The 18,641-nt window shown below is 31.1% G+C and overlaps 1 protein-coding gene and 1 long non-coding RNA gene across 4 annotated transcripts in view; both read left to right on the forward strand.

Moving 5' to 3' along the window:
• Positions 1–17,473, forward strand: part of LOC127706052 (uncharacterized) — a 317,740-nt gene extending 300,267 nt beyond the window's left edge. For all 3 annotated transcript variants that reach the window (XM_052210460.1, XM_052210459.1, XM_052210462.1), the window contains 3 exons: positions 13,724–13,918; positions 14,795–14,878; positions 16,554–17,473. In XM_052210460.1, coding sequence (XP_052066420.1) covers positions 13,724–13,918; positions 14,795–14,878; positions 16,554–16,955 — 681 coding nt within the window. In that variant the 3' untranslated portion in view covers positions 16,956–17,473. The remainder of the gene's footprint in view (positions 1–13,723; positions 13,919–14,794; positions 14,879–16,553) is intronic.
• LOC127706072 (uncharacterized) lies at positions 719–5,081 on the forward strand. Its single transcript, XR_007984196.1, has 4 exons — positions 719–943; positions 2,230–2,304; positions 3,403–3,507; positions 4,979–5,081. It is a non-coding gene; the product is annotated as an uncharacterized LOC127706072 (long non-coding RNA).
• Positions 17,474–18,641: the final 1,168 nt, after the last annotated feature.

Consider the following 18,641-nt stretch of genomic DNA (forward strand, 5'->3'; position numbering starts at 1 on the left):
GTATTTGAAGTGATCAAAGATATTACAATTAGATTTAAAAAAACTGCCATAATCTTCAACATTCATAGCAGAAATATCATGAGAGCTTAACATGATGGGTTGTTCTATGTTGTGTTTTGCACAGATATAAACAAAATCAAGTGTTAGCTGGCATAAAAATTTACTTCTCATCTTTACATTGTCTGAATATGATGGCACACCAATTTTTTCAGATGATGAAACTTTTAATGTTATTAAAAACCGTATATAAGTTAAGTGCCAGTCTTTGTAAGAATCAGGCAATTTTGAAAAAAAAAACATGGCCGAAAAAACTTACCGACCTAACCAGCCTATTTTGAAGTTACCTTCATCCTGAGTTAGAAATGGTAGGTCTTTCGTTTCTGCGTGTCTGGTAATTCGAGAAATCTCTAGATAAATTTTAGTCAGAATGATAGCAAATTACGGAGTTAGCTCCCCTTAATTTTTAATTTCTAGTGCATTTCAACCAAATTATATCTTGAATTACCAGAACAGGACAAGGAAACGAATGTTATATTCATGCACCATTATACATTTTGAACAAAAATTAATGTCAACCTGAGTGGGTTTTTGTTTGTCATGTTTTCACCACTGCCTGATTCTTAGGCAGATTTGCACTTAAGCACCAAAACTAGTTAAAAGAACATCAATGAAATACACCTCAATGCATTGATAATTATTTTACATATTTCAGGCAGCAGGTGTTGGGCACTTTGTACTCGGGTTAACACTTATAGGGGGCATATTTATTACCGATGGCTCTCTCAGACACATATTTTACAAACTGCAGTTTTACAACTACTATTTCTATGATATACTGTCGGGTCTTGCCGCAGCTTCTGTTGTTATTGGATTATTAACGTCGTCAGTGGCTGTTCTTGGCTTAGTAGGATCTTGGAAGAAATCACCAAGGATACTTGGCACGGTATGTAATTTAGCAACAGCTTGGTTAGATAATTGTATATACGGTGAGAATAACCCAAACAATAATAATAATGTTTCATTAAAGACTCCTAAATATACCATTTTATTGATATATATATATATATATATATAATTGCCTGTGAAAGTTCGTTAAATATTTTTTGGGGAAGAGGTGAAAGGGGTTAAAAGTTGATTTGAATCCTACCGTTGTAAAAAAACGAATTACATGTGCTAATAGTTAAGATCCTCTTTGGTCATTCAGCTCTCCACGCAGTTTGTTAGACATGTTAGTTATACATCTTTAGCTTTAAAATGTTTTGCCTTAGGCGGTCATGTTGACGGATGTTTTTCAGGAAAAGCGCCTAGGAGTTATACATTTATAAATGGTTATTACATTTTTTCTAAATTTTTTTCAAAGTAAAATTCGGACACCATGTGATAAAAAGAAAATTTTTGAGCAATTTCACGATTGACAATGTCCGTTGTGATACAGTTAAAAATGAGTCGAAAACAAACAAACAGAAAATTGATTTGAGAAATACGGAGGCATTAAATAAATAAACAGAGAAGACTTAAGAAATAAATGAAGGACATATAACAAACTTTAAAGGCAAACTACTGTCAACAAATCACTGATTACAGTATTTTTTTTTACAAAATCCAAATGTACCAGTAAATTTAAAGTCTTTATTCCTTTTAAAACATAAAACTCAGCTTTAAGGACAATTGTTAGACACTACCATTCACTGATACACATTCAAAGCACATAGTAAGCCTCAGTGAAGAGACAAAAATTGTCAAAAAAGGCATCTAGTGCATTAAAATTGGTACAATGAAAGTATTAATTACCCCTAGGTAGATACTCCTGCTGGGGATTGTTATTCTCAGAGATTTCATCATTCCAGTAGCCAGTAATTCGACAATGGTACACAAATACGTATAATTGAATTTGACGTTACAAATGTGTTTAAATTTGGAACAGGTATAGACACTTATCTAGTTTTGAAAACTGCGAGATAACATTAAGATGGTTTATTATTTTGATTTACTGTTTCAGTAAAACAATCCATTATATAAATAAATAAGTGGGAAATGATTGTCCGTGAGACAAATGAACTCATCACAGATAAACGGATTAAAATTTAGTTATTGCGTCATACGCGCGTTGTGTCTATAATATAGACTCATAAGTGACGCTCGTATCAAACTAATTATAAATGGCCAAATAAGTACGAAGTTTAAGAGCATTGATTCAATAAGATATCATTATAAGTCCTTACATTTCAGAGTTCTGTTCTCTCTCTGGTTTTGCATATACCAAGATGCATTGCTGTTATACTATGGATAGTTTTCATTGAAAAGGTATGCACTAAATTATTACAAATATGTTTGATCGTAAAAGTTATATTACACATATCTTTTTGATTTAATGTCTAAATTCATTGAACTGGTTAATGTTAGAATAAATTACAAATAGTGAAACCTGTATTGAGCAGTCACTCTTGGGTAATTTCAAAAGTGACTGTTCAAGAGGGGTGACATTTAAAACAAGGTTCCAAAAAGGTACAAAAAGAGGACATTCAAACTCATAGGTCGAAAACAGAATTTACTATGCCATGGAAAAAAAATCAGAAGACACACTTAAGTGCATAAAAACAACATAGAAAACTAAAGACTGAACTTAACGAACCCCTTTAAAAACTGGTGATGATCCAATGTGCTACAAAGAACTCCACATGTGACATCCGTTGTGTTGCTCATTTAAAGACAAACCCAGAGATTAGTCTAATTCGGTAATTCACATTCGATGAAAAGAGAACTAGAGTGTGGTTAAGACAATTTAAATATATTCGTCGTCATCTGTAAACAGATTTTCTATAACGACCAACCAACTCGTGATGGCGTCCGTAAAATTACGAAGGGACGATTTCGATTTTACCTCTTTGATTTCTCGGTTTAATGGCTTGCTTGTGAGCAGCAAACCTCTATGTAAGAAATCATGAGAGCAAATGCCAGACTTGGAATATTGTATCAGTTGGACAATTTGTACTTCATATGCAGGCGCTGATGGAATGTTTCTACATAAAATAAAATGTCGGTGTTTTGTTTTGATTTTGTCATTTTTGATCGACAATTCCCTTTTTGATTTAACCTTGAAGTTCGGTATTTTCGTTATACTTTCCTGCTGTCTCGTTGACCCTTAAATTCCAATTTTCAAACAGACTTTCATTTGTATAAGCATATAATTTGATTATTGTTCATTGATACGGACTAAATGATAACAAACCGGTGCCTATTTGTAGATTTTTTTTCTCTCTCACCAACATGTTGTAATCCATGGTCTTTGTAAACCTAAAATAGAGCGAACCCAGTATGGAGCGAAATACACTTGAGATATATATAGAATGTGATATAAATTAAAAATATGTCATTCAAATTCAAAATTAGATTGCCTTTTAGATCAATGGTGATATGAGATTTCAGTTACGGTTACAGCAATCAGGTTATTTTTATGGAGGCATCGGAAATGAAATAACAGGAAAATGGAACGACATGATCATGAAAGTAAGACATATGTTTACATAGATATCTTAAAAAAAATGTTCGTTATTAATATGTTTTGAAAATTTTATAAGAAATAAATAATTTGTAACATATTAAATGCACACTTCTTTCCTCTTAAGGAATGTAAAGGTCCAAAGTGAAAAAATACAAAAAGAAAGTCACATAAAACAGAAGAAAACAAACAAGACGAAAAGTCAAAAAAAAATTCCCAAAACAACCAAAAGTAAAAGGTAAAATCACAAAAAAACTGAAGTCCGAGGAAAATTGATGATTAAAGGAACCTGACGTCAACTAATAAACTCAAGTGCACAGTATGGGTAGTCAATCCCTGCACCACAAGTTGTATCCGTCCAATAACTCATTTCAAGTGTTACATTTGGTGAAAAAGAATACTTCGCATGTTTTGAAGTAAAAGTGGGGCGAAAGATATCAGAGGGACTTTCAAGCTCATAGATAAAAAAAATAGGAGGGGCGAAAGATACCAGAGGGACAGTCAAACTCATATATCGAAAATAAACTGACAACGCCATGACTAAAATAGAAATAGACAAACAGACAAATGATAGTATACAAGACACAACATAAAAAACTGAAGACTAAGCAACACGAACCCCACCAAAATCTGGGGAAGATCTCAAGTGCTCCGGAAGGGTAAGCAGATCCTGCTCCACACGTGGTACCCGTCGTGCTGCTCTTGTTATTAAGAACAATGAAGTAACAATAGAGAAAAATAGGAAAAAAGTATATATGTTATCTTTGACACAGATATTGCAAAACGGTCAACACAATTGTATTTACAGTACTTTAAATTTTACTGTTTGGAACTGGCGGTTCAATCGCTAGATTATAAGCAACAGTCATCTTTAAAGGACAAAACACTTATAACGAAACACCAGTATTAAGAACAAGTGACAAACCCCCACCCACCCCCCCTCCTCTCCCCCCACCCCCCAAAAAAACGAAAAAAAAAACGCCGAAAATGCATGTGATTTTAAGGTGTCCTGATTCATATAGATTTCATTTAAAACTAAAAATGATAACTTGGATCATTTGAAACGTGAGAGGTTATAGAAATCGAGACAACACAATTGCCAAACAAAAAACCGTTATGTAGGAATACAAGAAATGGACAATTGACGATACGTGGCTCATAAATAAGTGCATCTAAAAAATCATGAAATATATCGGGTTTATAAATAGATACACCATTCACGCGTTTTGTATACATCATATCTTATCAATGGGTTCGTAATACAACAGTAGGAAGACGAATGCCGAAAATTATTAGCATTGAAACCTACAATTCTAAAACAGTTGTGCATGAAGAACTATGGTAAACATTCGAAAAAACATAAATATTAACAAAAGAAACCAAGGAGGCATTGAAAAAACCCAAATTGTGTAAAATAAAGATTTCACTGCGAAAAACTCCTATTTTGGAAATGTAAATGTAGTCTTATGATGTTTTCAGCTGCATTGCTGTGGTGTCGATTATGCCAATGATACACGAAGCATACAGGGAAAACAATTCTGTTGTAGAAATGCTCACTCCAGCATAATGAACTCTAATGATCCTTATACATTTACCTACTCTGCAATGTTTGAATCTTTGTTTGGTGGATGTGGTGATTACAAAACAGAAGTAAGTTTGAAAAAGAAAACAGAAGTCTTTATTTTTCTGGTATCTGTTATAGATAATGTAATTTTCTTGTCGTATAACACCTCGAGGGGTATCAAGATTGATCAAATTAAAGACCGACCGTAGTGATATACGACACAAAACACATTTAAGTGGGATATTCTTTTCTTAAAAACTTAGATATAAAAACGCCCTACGACTCATTTTTAGCGCAAGTTAAAACTAACTAATAATTCCATATATATGTATAAAGGTTAGAAATCACTGTCCAGTTATAATATAAATGGTATAGCAATTGCAGGAATGGAGAAGCAATTGAACTGTTAAGATGTACAAAAAATACAAGTCACTTCGTAAGTTATTTTCCATAAAATCTACATAAAAGGGGTAATGTGATTTTTCTCATGTTTTATGACATTTTGATCGCAGAAAAGCATTTTTTATAACTATTTTTTACGAACTTTTCAGAGTCATTGTTTTTCCTTTTTGTCTGGCAATTGATTTTTGTCTATGAAATAGTATAGCGATCCGCCCCTTTTAAAGAATGTAGGGCTTCCCCGTAGCATATATGAATATTTTGTCATTTAATAGAGTAAGTGTTATTTGTTACATTCTAATACACAGTGGTAATAATTATTTCTGCTTAAATGTTTGTTAAAGTTTTAAAAATAGAGAATTGTACAATAAAACCCAATCGGCAACAACATGTGGATTAAATGTTTTGGTATCGTCAAGGTTGTTTCGTTAAAAGAATGACATGTTGTTCTAAAAGGAAATAATCCATATAGACATTATTTGATTATATCTATTTACAACCACTTGGTTGATCACACTGCTGGTAGAAATTTGCTTACCGAGGATATCACAAACCCATTATTCATAGTTTCAAAAATAACCCCAACTGGGTTGTAAGAAAATCGGAGAAAACCTGCACAACAGTAGTTTTAAGAGCCATATCATGTATTGATAATTATGTATAAAATAAGTGGTGGCACTGATTTGCATGAACTTCTTCCCTTGTCGAAGAACTTGGTACCATTTAAAAAAATGATTTACGAGATTTTTGCTGAGCATTTGAAATTTTTTTTTTTGAGTTTTCTATATAAACTCATCATAGATACCAGGATTGAAATATTTTATTTACGCCAGACGCGCGTTTCTTCTACAAAAGACTCATCAGTCACGCTCAAATAAAAAACTATAAAAAAACCAAATAAAGTAAAGTTGAAGAGCATCGAGGACTACAGACTCTTAAAAGTTTTGCCAAATACAGCTAAGGTAATCCATTCCTGAAGTAGAAAAGCCTTAGTATTTCAAAAAATCAAAGTTTTTTTTTTCTTTTTTTTCTTTTGTCACCAATAACTTTTGTGATAATGGCAATACATTTTTTAATTGCTTCACTCGTCACACATGAAGGAATTGTAAAAGAATCACTTTTCTTGGAAAAGTGTGCCATAGACGCCTCATACCTGAATAATGTTATATGAAGGCAAATACAAAATGTTTTCATGATTAGCAAACTAATTCATGTAATAAGTCTTGTAGGTCCAGACATCATTTAAAAAGTTTCAGACATATATGACTCGAAAAGTAATGTTTTCGTAAATTCCTTAGATCAGGTACTCCCTAAACTTAATAATTTTATGTAGAATTCCCTTGAATATAAAGCATATGACCTAAATTGAACATCTATTAAAACTGAGGAATTGAATTGAATTTGTGTTTAAATCTGATAAAAGAAAAGATATCTAGGGATTAATTTAAATTGGAGAGTTTTTTTCTTTTTCTGGTAAAAAACTACCAAGTCTTAATATTGTTGATTTCAATTGTGGAGAAGCTACGTTACATTAAAACGCACGTGTTTATCATAATAATCAATATCTTTTAGACATGTGCAGATGCAATCTTGGTCAAAACTAGAATGTTTGTTGGTTGGTTTCTTGCAATTGTGCTCCTGCAAATTGTTTTAGAGGTATATTATATTATAAGTTAACGTACTATATGTTTATACATAACTAAATACAGTTCGTTATAGCAGTTCTGATATTTTTTAATTCCAACTAAAAGCATACATTTTAGAGGAAACGGAAGTTGACTTCTTGGATAAACTTTAATAGACTAAACTTCAATCGTTGCAAAATGACTTTAAAGTTATGCCAGTATTTCGTTTATATCAATTATGTAATGAAGAACAGATGTAGAAGGAACCCAACATTTGATGTAACTTCTTTGTACTAATATGGCCAGCAATGCTAATCTGAATTATTAAATATTTCCTTACAATACGAAAAAAAATATATAATAAAAGATTCTATTAAAACGAAAGTATTCATAATTTGTGTTTTGTATCGACTTAGATTATTGCTGTCATCTTTGTTAACAAAGAGTATTCAGTTATATTACTGACAGAGAGAACTGAAAAATCAACAGGAAAAGCATTGAATTCAAAGTCTGTATTGTTCAGAATGATGTTTAGAGGAATACAATCATTCTGTGTTAGTAACTGGAAAAGGTAACTAAAAAAAATATTCGATCGTCCATTATTTTTCCAGTATATGATGCAATATATAATTACAACATGAAAAAAGTAGAATAAGTCGTATAAGTTAACATACAGTAGTTCCGGAATTTCAAAAAGAATGAAGAGAAAAAAGATGATCCTCATTTACTACTGTCGAATTCCTTCATAGAATAACTGATCAATACAATCATCAACACATTGGTGCCGGTGTCTCATCCCACTAGCGACACGTTTTCGTGGTCGTCAATCTTTAGATGCCTGTATCATGTGTAGTCATTTTATCTGTTTTTTTTTGTCGATTAGGAACTTTTTTAATTGTGACATTTCGATTTGAGTTTGTTGGTGTGTGATGTGGGGCAAAGCAAGAGACGATTCGAACAGCGGTATATTACTGTTGCCTTTATTTACCCAACATTTTAGTTCTTGTATCTATAAACCCAACATTTTCATATCTTTTAATGTTTTCAAAAAATTACTTATAGCACATCAAAATTTTGGAAATATATAGATAGGTCCTTGAACTGGTTTTAGCGATACAAGCATTGGGAAATAACAATATTTTGTTGATCTTTCCTTTGATTTTGGGATAGACTAATGTGGAAATGTGTGAACAAATATTTTACAAAAGTTATCTCATATAATGTGATTTATAATGGTAGCATACAGAATAAAATAATGAATTGTTGGTGCTAACAACTAAGATTCTTTTACTATAGTTCCTGAAATATGAAGAAAATTTAGTGATATTAAAACTTAAAAGACTGATGAGGTATTTATCCTAATATGCATCAACAAATTTTCATTTCGTCATACAGTTTTGGACTTATTTGAAAAATATCACGGTAAACTTTATTGTTTCAGTTGTAAATGTAGTTAAAACTTTATACTATATGTACACTGAGATGCGTGAACGATAAATAAAAGGATATTACCAATCATATACATAAGCAGCGAAACCAAACATATTATTTCTTTATGGAAAAAAAATTGCTTAATCGTTAACACCAGCATTCAATAATGATATATTTGAATAAAAGGTAATAATCGATGAGAGATTGCAGAATCACATGCAATAAGTCATCTTAGAAAACAATCAATTATGCTCATTAAAACTCAAAATGTTTAATAAGTTATCTTCATTATTTTTTTTTTTTTTTGTATTTTATGATCTAACGCGCTCATCCATATAATACAATATCTTCCTCCTACATGTATTATTTGAAAGTAAAAAATGTATGTGTATATGATGAAATTTTTAAATTATAGGTCAAAAATGACAATGGTTCACTTAATATCACTTGGAAGTTTGTTCGTGAGTTTTTTCCTGTTTATGTTTTATCAGTAGTTGACTACTAGATATATTTTGTCATTGCCATTGTCTTTTCTTTTGACGAATTTATCACATATAGTCCATTTAACATTCTGTAGAATATCAAAGGAAATATAAGAAAGTTTGCGAAGACAACAAACCAACAAGTTGATAGAAACACAAACCCATAGTTCATCGTTCAGCATCGCCGATAGTGGTATTGGCTACTCATTCAATAGTTCAATGTTTTTTTCACATACTTCGAATTATCAAGAGACAAACAAATAAACAAATAAACAAATAAACGAAAAATTAAAAAAATAAACAGTAAACTTCACTATAGAGATTCCTCATTTTAAACAGTTGAACAACATGTACCGGGCTATATTCATAATGATCAATCAGCCTACAACTTGTAAGCACAGTTAATGAATGAAGAACATTAAATTTTGTAAGGGCTCGTAACAATCAAATAAACATACTGCCATTTTTAAATTGTTTCGGCACCATAGGTAAAAATAAATGACTACACACATTACCAAGTACGTCAGAGACATTATGCTTTGGATACTTTTAATATGTCTGATTCCTTAATCCAGCCTAAACGGATCGTTCAAGACTAAACGGCTATGTACTGGGCTAATAGATAATTTGACAGAGTCTATATAATTGTTTATTACTATACACAGATTTGTAATCTGGTGGTGCTTTGTCTAGCCATCAACATAAGATACGACAAAGTATTTGGAAACTCGGATATACAAGAACTATTCTCAAGAATAAGCATTGCCGATTATTACAACTTTATGAAGACCATCAACGTATTTTCCATTGTGAATGTCACATTTTCGTCAGTATCCATAGCAAATGTTATATTTTCCATAGTTCTGTTGGTCTTACCAAAATGGAAACGAGTTCTTAGTTTTGTCGTAAGTACTAAATGTATTAATATACTTTGAATTGGCATACAGCAAATTTGTAAGTTGGTTTAAACAACTTATTCCATCACTGTTTTAGTAACAGCGCATTTGGCATATGGTAAGCTTCACTTCGTAACAACAAAGAAAGAAAGGTTGTATCAAGAAAACTTAATATTACTGACAAAACCTGTACTGAAATGTGGTTTAAGCATACCCATTTTAAAAACAATTACTAGATTTGATTATATATGAGGAGATTTTAATGATGTTAGGTTTTTATTGATATGACATATTATTGAAAAAGAGATGAAAGATACCAAAAATATATTTAAACTCATAAGCCGAAAACAAAACACCTCAAAACACCATGGCTTAAAAAGAAAAAAAAGACCAATAGACATGAACAGTACACAACGCACATAATAGAAATGTTTGTGTCTCTTAATAAAAGTTAAATACTGTATATAACATGATGACTTATTCAGAACACCAAGGTTGCTCTACCTCCAGGTACAGATTGCATTAGTCGTATTTGGACAATTTTTCAAATTTACGGTTATTTAAGCTTTACAACTTTGTTTTTGATTTAGACTTACAGCAGTTTTCCTCTTAGTGTCACTGGTATTTGTTTTGTAGACGAAACGCGCATGCCGTACAATATTATAAGCCTGGTATCTTTAATAAGTTTTTTAAAAGCCCTCAATCGCTCAAATATAACATTGGAGACTATAACATGTTCAATTATCATATTAATATCGTTTATATAATTACTTGCATATTTTCTGTATTACTAGAGTATTGGGCTATTGTGTATTGTGGCAGTTGGAAATTTTATTCAAGTAGGATTATTCATGAAATTTTTCAATAATGTAAGTGAACCAAGTATACAATGTATTTATTATTGTATTATTCAGTAATTACAGATTTGCTTTTTCTTCTGATCAGCTTTAGTTTTAATGATATCATTGAAACAAGTTATACATAGACCTGGGTAAATAAAACATACTTTCTTTTATGAATTAAAGTACCTTTCCAGACGAAGGATAGTCATTTGAATCTAAACAGTTTCGGGGAGGTAACTGTCAACACAGACATAAACGTTAATTTTCCGTTGGTTTTGTTTGAGATGACTTCGTTATTAAGGAATCTGATCTAGGAACATATATTAAAAAAAAAAAGATCCTACATTAAAACTTAGTATTGAACTGCATATAAAATTAATCGTTTTGACGATTTTCATTGATTACAATTTAAAAGAGAAATGTATTTTATCTTCATTTGCACGGTTTTGCATTTTTTCCGAAAGACGTCATGAAACTTTTTTGAACACTGTATAATGATTCAACTTCCAAATATGTGGTGACTTTCGGATAACATTTTTTTCACGAGCATTTGTAAGGGTTTCACCTGAAAATGAGCACATTTACTCTTCATAAATTCATTTTCATATTTGTACTTTTAATACGGCAAACAACAAAGTAAATGTATCATAATGTCTGGATGTAGGAATATCATTATTTAGGTATGAAGCTTGCTATATAATTTAGACCTATAATATAACATGTCGACATATATATAGTATTGATGGACTTGTGTTAAAATGACATTTGCCTTAATTATCGTTTTTTTTTGGTTGATACGTTTATCTTACATACCGGTTTATTCGTAAGAGCCTTTTCTCGAATGATTTTACTTATAGGTATCTTCAGGGCTAGACGATAGACTTATGAATCAGTTCAATACTAGCTACAAATATAATGGTGGTTATGACTATTCTGACTATTCAGCAACACATGAGTCGTCATCATCCCTTTCATGGAACACACTATTTGTACAGGTATGATAACACAAAAACGATTACACTACGGATATATGTGTTGTGTACAAGTTATCATATTGTACAAATTATAATTTGTACAAACTATTGTAAAAATTATAATTTGTATTTTTACTTTGAACGCATTGTAATTTGTGCAAAAAGTGCTTGTTCAAATTACAATTTATACAAAATTCGACTAAAATCAACGTATTATTTGCACAATAATTCATAGTATGGATATTGTTTAAAAAAAATAATTGATGCACACTATATAATGTTTATTTAACGGTCACACAATTAACCTTATTTACAAAATACAAAAATATCCTGATAGAGACAGGAAATGTAATTGATACATACATACCAGTTAATTATGATAATACAACAGAAATTACCCCCAGTAAGAATTCCGATAGAATACTAGAAATTGGCTCCAGTGAGAACTCTGATAGCGTACATGGTAAGAGGAATTGACCCAAATGAGAATTCTGCTAGTGTAATAGAAATTGGCCCTAGTGACAACCAAGATGACACTGACGTTGAAACACCAATCATACTTTCAAGGAAGCGTTCGCCGTCTGTCCAACAGATCCAAGCCGAGTATATAACCAAAAAAACGAAACGAAAAAGTTCAGAGCCGGCTGTGTCATTATACCAATTCCTCAGTATGCCTGTTGTATCCTTGTAATTATTGAAGCTGGGGAATTAGTGTACCGCATTGGAACAGCTGTATAAATTTAAAAGGATATCTGTCGATAAATAAATCCTGAGCTGCTAAGGACACGTCTTTATTTGCAGCAACGGTTCCTGAGCTTCAACTTTCGCTACGTTAATTAGTTCAAAAGCTTTCAATAACTGGTGGTCAGGGTCCTTAATGAGTTTCATGCATGTAAATGCAAAGGACGGTGCTGCACTTGTAATTGTAAAATTTAATGAAAAAGCAAAATATGTTGTGCAATTGCCGATGCTTGCCATAGTTCACTCACTCACACGCTCAAACAAATGATACATAACTTTTTTTTGTACATTGCAAATAAGGTTTAAGATGTGGTCATTTAATACAAATTATATAGTGAGTATCTATGCATTTTCTTATAACAAAATCCTTACTAAATTATTGTTATAAGTTAATTTTAGTCAAATGATGTACCAATTGTAAAATGTACAGGCACTTTGTGTACCAATTACAATTTGTACAATGTGAAAATATGAATTATAATTTGTACAAAATGATAACTTGTCCAGAACATATACATGTAAAGCCATTTGTACTTAAACATTGAACATAACAACAAGTATTAGTCTATAATTCAAAAAATGCTAAACATCTTTATTGAGATGATTTTACCCCTTGTTTAAATTAGAACACCTAATGTTTAAGAGTTTGTCTGATTTCTTCCGATGAATTTGTCAATTAGATGGATCTAAAGTTTTTACAATTTAGTTTTAAGTGCAATATATGAAAAAATATATTACAAGTCATGAAACAAATCACTACACACACTTGTCATCACTTTAATGCGAAGATTAAGAAAACGAACACGGTAAGTTTATTGTTAACTGGTCCTCATCTCAAAGTAGCAATTAAACATGCAACACGGAGAAAAAGCTCATATCCCAATGCATATTCAAGACAACCATCTTTTTCAAGTTACATCTATAAAAAAAATCTTGAGAGATCTTTTTATTAACTTAACTTGTCAAAGACTTCTGTTTAAGTGTTGGGAAAAATCATAATTGATAGATATAAAAACAACATCAAGAAAAATGGTCAGCTTATTATTATAAATAAAGTATTTGGTACGAAAAGCGTTAGAAAACCTGCTGACATAATATACAAATAAATACAAGTAAAAGCAATTTAACAGAAATCTGTCGTTTTTCTTTTTCATGATTTTGTCATCAACTTCAGTGTGATCATATACATATACATATAACTGACAACTTTTAAAAGTAGATAGCAATTTGAGGAAGCTCTCACTGAATCATATGTTAACATTTCATGTAGGCAGAATGTTGTGGAGTAGGACCTAGGATAGAATCGTCATTCGAATCTACCTACTGGTATATACATGGTGACAGATCAGTAGGTGAAAAAATTCCAGTACAATGTTGCATTTCTCAGTCAAATGTCTTCCCTTATTCTACTAGCAGAGATGTCAGATGTAACTCTCCTATACTTGAAGGCTACTTTCACTCTAAGGTTAGTTTTTTAAAACTTCTAACCTTTAGGTTATGCAGTCTTTATGTGTAATCACCATTTCTCTTTTCAAAAGCTCTAGATTTATCTTATCAACATTTCTTAATATATCGATATAGAATTTGATATTTCCATCAATAAAAAACCAAATGACTATAAAGTCTTAATAAATGACAGTATAAATAACAATAAATCGTTTTCATCAAACGGATAATAGACGGATAAATAGATTTTTAATTTGTAAAATACGCACTGAACGGTCAATTCAAATGGTTTTTTCAACAAACAATTTTAAAAATTGGAATTCAAAATACCAAACGTGGTAACACATTTAGTTAGGCAAACAACAAATAAATAAACATAAGCATGAAATTTGTGATTAAAACAAAAGAATTGTAACAAAAAATGCCTCCCACTGTATAACAGTCGTTTAAAATTCCGTTGTATTATATTATCCGTAAAAATAGGTGCAACCAATACAGACATATATATATGCATTCATTTTGTCCATTTTATCAATGTTCAGATGGTACAGCGAAAATCAATCAACAAAGAAATACAATTAATTAGTAAATTATATTCAAGATTGAACTTTTTAAAGGATAGTTGAAATTAATTATAACTTTTTGTTACAATCGAAATAATATTTATGTTCCCATGTAAAGCCATTTGTTATAACTATTAAGTTACTTTGTCGATAAAGTCAATTTTTTGACAGTCATTTGGTGATATCTCTCAAGAGTGAAACTGGTTGAAGAAAAATAGTAAAAGTGACTTTTTGTAATGTATTGGTTGATATGAATAAAATTCAAGTGAATTATCATCTGTTTGTTTTATAATATTCTATTGTATCATTTTGTATTGTATTGTGTCTTTTAGTCATGTGATGTTGCAGTTAACATAAGATTAAAAATATACAGCACAGTTTTCATTGTATTCATGGCGATCATCATTTTAGCAGAGGTGAGTATGTGTATGTTTAAAAGGGTATACAGTAACCATTTTCTGAGTGCATGACGAAAACACAGTATGAGTTTATTGACTGATTTTAGGTTATGTTCATTTATGTACTATTTGATAGTCCACTAGTTTAGATGACATACACATGGAAGGTTGCGCACATAATTGTATTCACATTATTCAATACATGACATCCAGAAAAGCGTTTAAGACACACGAAATTTACAAATTCATATTGTACAACACTGGGTCAATGCCGTTGCAAGAAACGAAAAAGGAAAAACAAAACTAACAAAAGGACAAACAACAGTTTACAAAATATGGAACACAACATAATGAGAATAGAGAGCCACAGAAAAATACAAAAATCTAGGGTGAACTCAGGTCAGGTGCTCTGGAAGAGAAAGCCATCCCTGTTCACATGTATAACCCGTCGTGTTTCCCATGCATGTACACATTCGCTACAATTTTCATTGTTGATGTCACATTCGAGGAACAGGTGACGTCATTGTGACTAAGACAGTTTAAAATTATATCTGTTCTACTAATGTGAAACCGATATTTCCCAAGGGACTACAAACTTGTGCCCGTAATGGAATGCATTCATCTTAACTACCTTGATTAATTGCTTTAATGCCATAATAAACTATGAACAGTGCACGAAACAGAATTAGCTTTCTCATTCATTTTCAAATTATATGTATCAAGACTAAATTGCGTTTTACAAACGATTGTACTATTTACGATCATCGGTTCTTTGTATAGTTTGTTACCACTTGTCACACTCAGGAGGACATTTTAAACAGAGGCCATGAAAAATAATTTAAAATATAAGGAAGCGATCAATGAATAAACATTTATTGTAATAATTTGATTCGTTATCATGCGGTTATCATATTAAAAAGGGAATAAAAAAAAAAACAGTACGAAAAATAGATTTTCGGACAAAGAAGAGCTCCCAAGCATCATATTAACATTCCAACTTAACTGAACCAGATGCGAATTTTGATAATCAATGTCTTCAGTATAGATTTGATAAAAAATTCACAAAACAATGGATTAAAGGTAAAAAAACCAAAACACGTAGATGTATTTTGCTTCTTATGTCGTCGTGTTGCTCTTTGATTACATATAAGCATATATCTGTGAATTCATATGCAATTAAGAAAAAAATTACATCAGCAGAAGGAATTCGTCAGAGAGCATAAATTTTTAGACTGGAAAGCAAATATCAAAAAAAAATAAATGTTTATAAGTAAATTATATGGGTTAGTTGCTTATATAACTCAGAAACTTCTTTATTGTACTGTTGTTCTGCTTTACTGATGGTTACATTATAAATGAAATCACTAAAATATATCCACAGTTTTGAAGAAAAGTTAATTGATGCAATATTTCCTCAAAGGAGATTGGCACTCTATCTTAAATTTAAATGATACATTTTCTGTAAACTAAACTAAACTAAAACGAGTCCATTTTGTGATGGCAGTGAACCCATGATACTAATTCTAGCACTCTCACTTAAAATTAAATTATTCATTTTCTGGGGTATCATATTAACATTTAAAGTCGAAATCTACAGTAGTTTCGAATTGATATAAAAAGATATAACTAAAAGTATTCAATGTTGTGGTGACGTCAACCCATGTTACTAATTAAAGGTCACTCTTTAATTTAGATCTGTTGTGTTGTGACAACTGTTTTAAATGCAAAACGATTCAAGCAAGACGCAACAATATTGAACCGTAGTAAAAAACCGAGTGGAGAGAATACTGAAATGAGAAAAGATGAAAAAACACAAAAAGAAAAGGATAACGCAAGGAAAGAAAGAAAACATGGAGATAAAAAAGCAAAAGGATTACCACGAAACAAAAAGCAAAGGTCAGTAGGAACAGAAGAAATACAGCAAAAAGCAAACACAATTGTGCAAGAAAACGCGGGAGAAAACATTGAATTACAAATGATGAAATCGATGGAAATTGAAGACACGGTTAATAACAAACCTGATGAACCTAACAACAAAAGAAGACAAGAAGAAGACGACTTGGCTGAAAAAGATTTAACGATGCTGGACAACTAAATCAAAAGTTTAAAAAATACTGAAGTGATGAAATGTTATAATACTGGAAAAAGAAACAAATAAGTTGGTTATCTTGTTTTATATGTGTAGTTGACACGTAAGAGCAAATATACATGGAACGAATCATCATTGCATATGTTTCCAGTGTATCTTTTAAAAGTATAAATTCTTCAAGACTGTCAGAAATTATTTGGAGGACAATCTGTTGGCGATAGTGTTTATGAAATATTAGCTTTTTTATTATCATTTCAGCAAGACTCTATTTTATAACACCAACATTTATAAACAACAAAACACATATGTCAAATCTATCTATATATCCTTAATTGATTATGACTGCTAAGGGAGGACCATTTGAATATAGATGAGAGAGGGGATGAGTATACTCATTTGTAAATACAATTTATGAAGATTTGTAAGCTCTTAAGATTTTTAATAAGCTCTTGGATTTTAATTATTTTGGCCTTCTATGTATTTGAAAGAGCTAAAAAAAAGTATCAATCTGTTCGCATATATTTAGTTCTTATATATACAGTTATTCACAATATAAATAACCCATTATTTTGTTGCGAGTTAATCAAAGACTGAACTATATTTGTAATCTACATTGACAGATTATATTCAATCATACTTTTATGGCCATATCGTTTTTTTATTTTATAGTTTATTCGCATGGTTTTCTTTTATTTCGTAAATGTGGACTATGTTTAAATATTTATTTGTTCGTGTAACTGTATGATAATGCTTCTTTTCTATTTATACTTACATTATAAAAATGGCACTATGTTTTAATTTTATTTTCATATATGTAACACTAAATATTTATTGCTAATAAAATAATGTAAGGATATAGTCCGGTGATATAAAAAAAAATGAATCTGGAATTTAAAACTGATATTATGAATAAAAAGATATATTAAAAAAGAAGATGTGGTATGATTGCAAATGTGTCAACTCTCCGCAATAGACCAAATTAAACAGAAATTAACAGATTTAAGTCACCGGACGGCCTTCAACAATGAGAAAAGCCAATACAGCATAGTCAGCTATAAAAGGCTACGAAATCAAAAATGTAAAACAATTCAAACGAGAAAACTAACAACTCATAAATGTAAAAAAAAAAGAAGGACAGACAATTATGTTACACAGCAACAAACGAAGATCATTGAATTACATGCTCCTGACATGGGACAGGCACATACATATTAAATGTGGCGGGGTTAAACATGTTAGCGGGATCCCAACCCTCTCTTTAACTTGGGACCGTGTTGTAACAGTACAACATAAGAACGAACTACAAAAATCAGTTGAAAAAGGCTTTGAACTAAGTCAGAACTGCAAATTTGTTGATTGGGCCAAATTGTTTTACCTTGTATCGTAGAGAAAAACGCGAGGAGCTCGAACATCTGACAAAAAAATACCTAATCTGACATGACTACATCTTTGAACAAATTCGATATGTTTTTGTGGGCGTCTTAACTTTTTTTATTCGAGCCTTACCCAAGAGTCTAGTGTAGACAATGTAGATTGGTGTCTATGATTCCATGAAATGAAATGGCCATGACAAGCTGATACCATGGATAAAAATCGGACATTTTGATGTTCTTGAATCTGACCTACAAAACTATACGTATCACCAGGTTTGTACGTTTTTACATTGTAAGCAGCACAACGGGTCTGCATACC

Source organism: Mytilus californianus, unplaced genomic scaffold, assembly GCF_021869535.1.
Source record: "Mytilus californianus isolate M0D057914Y unplaced genomic scaffold, xbMytCali1.0.p SCAF_6, whole genome shotgun sequence".
Lineage (NCBI taxonomy): Eukaryota > Metazoa > Mollusca > Bivalvia > Mytilida > Mytilidae > Mytilus > Mytilus californianus.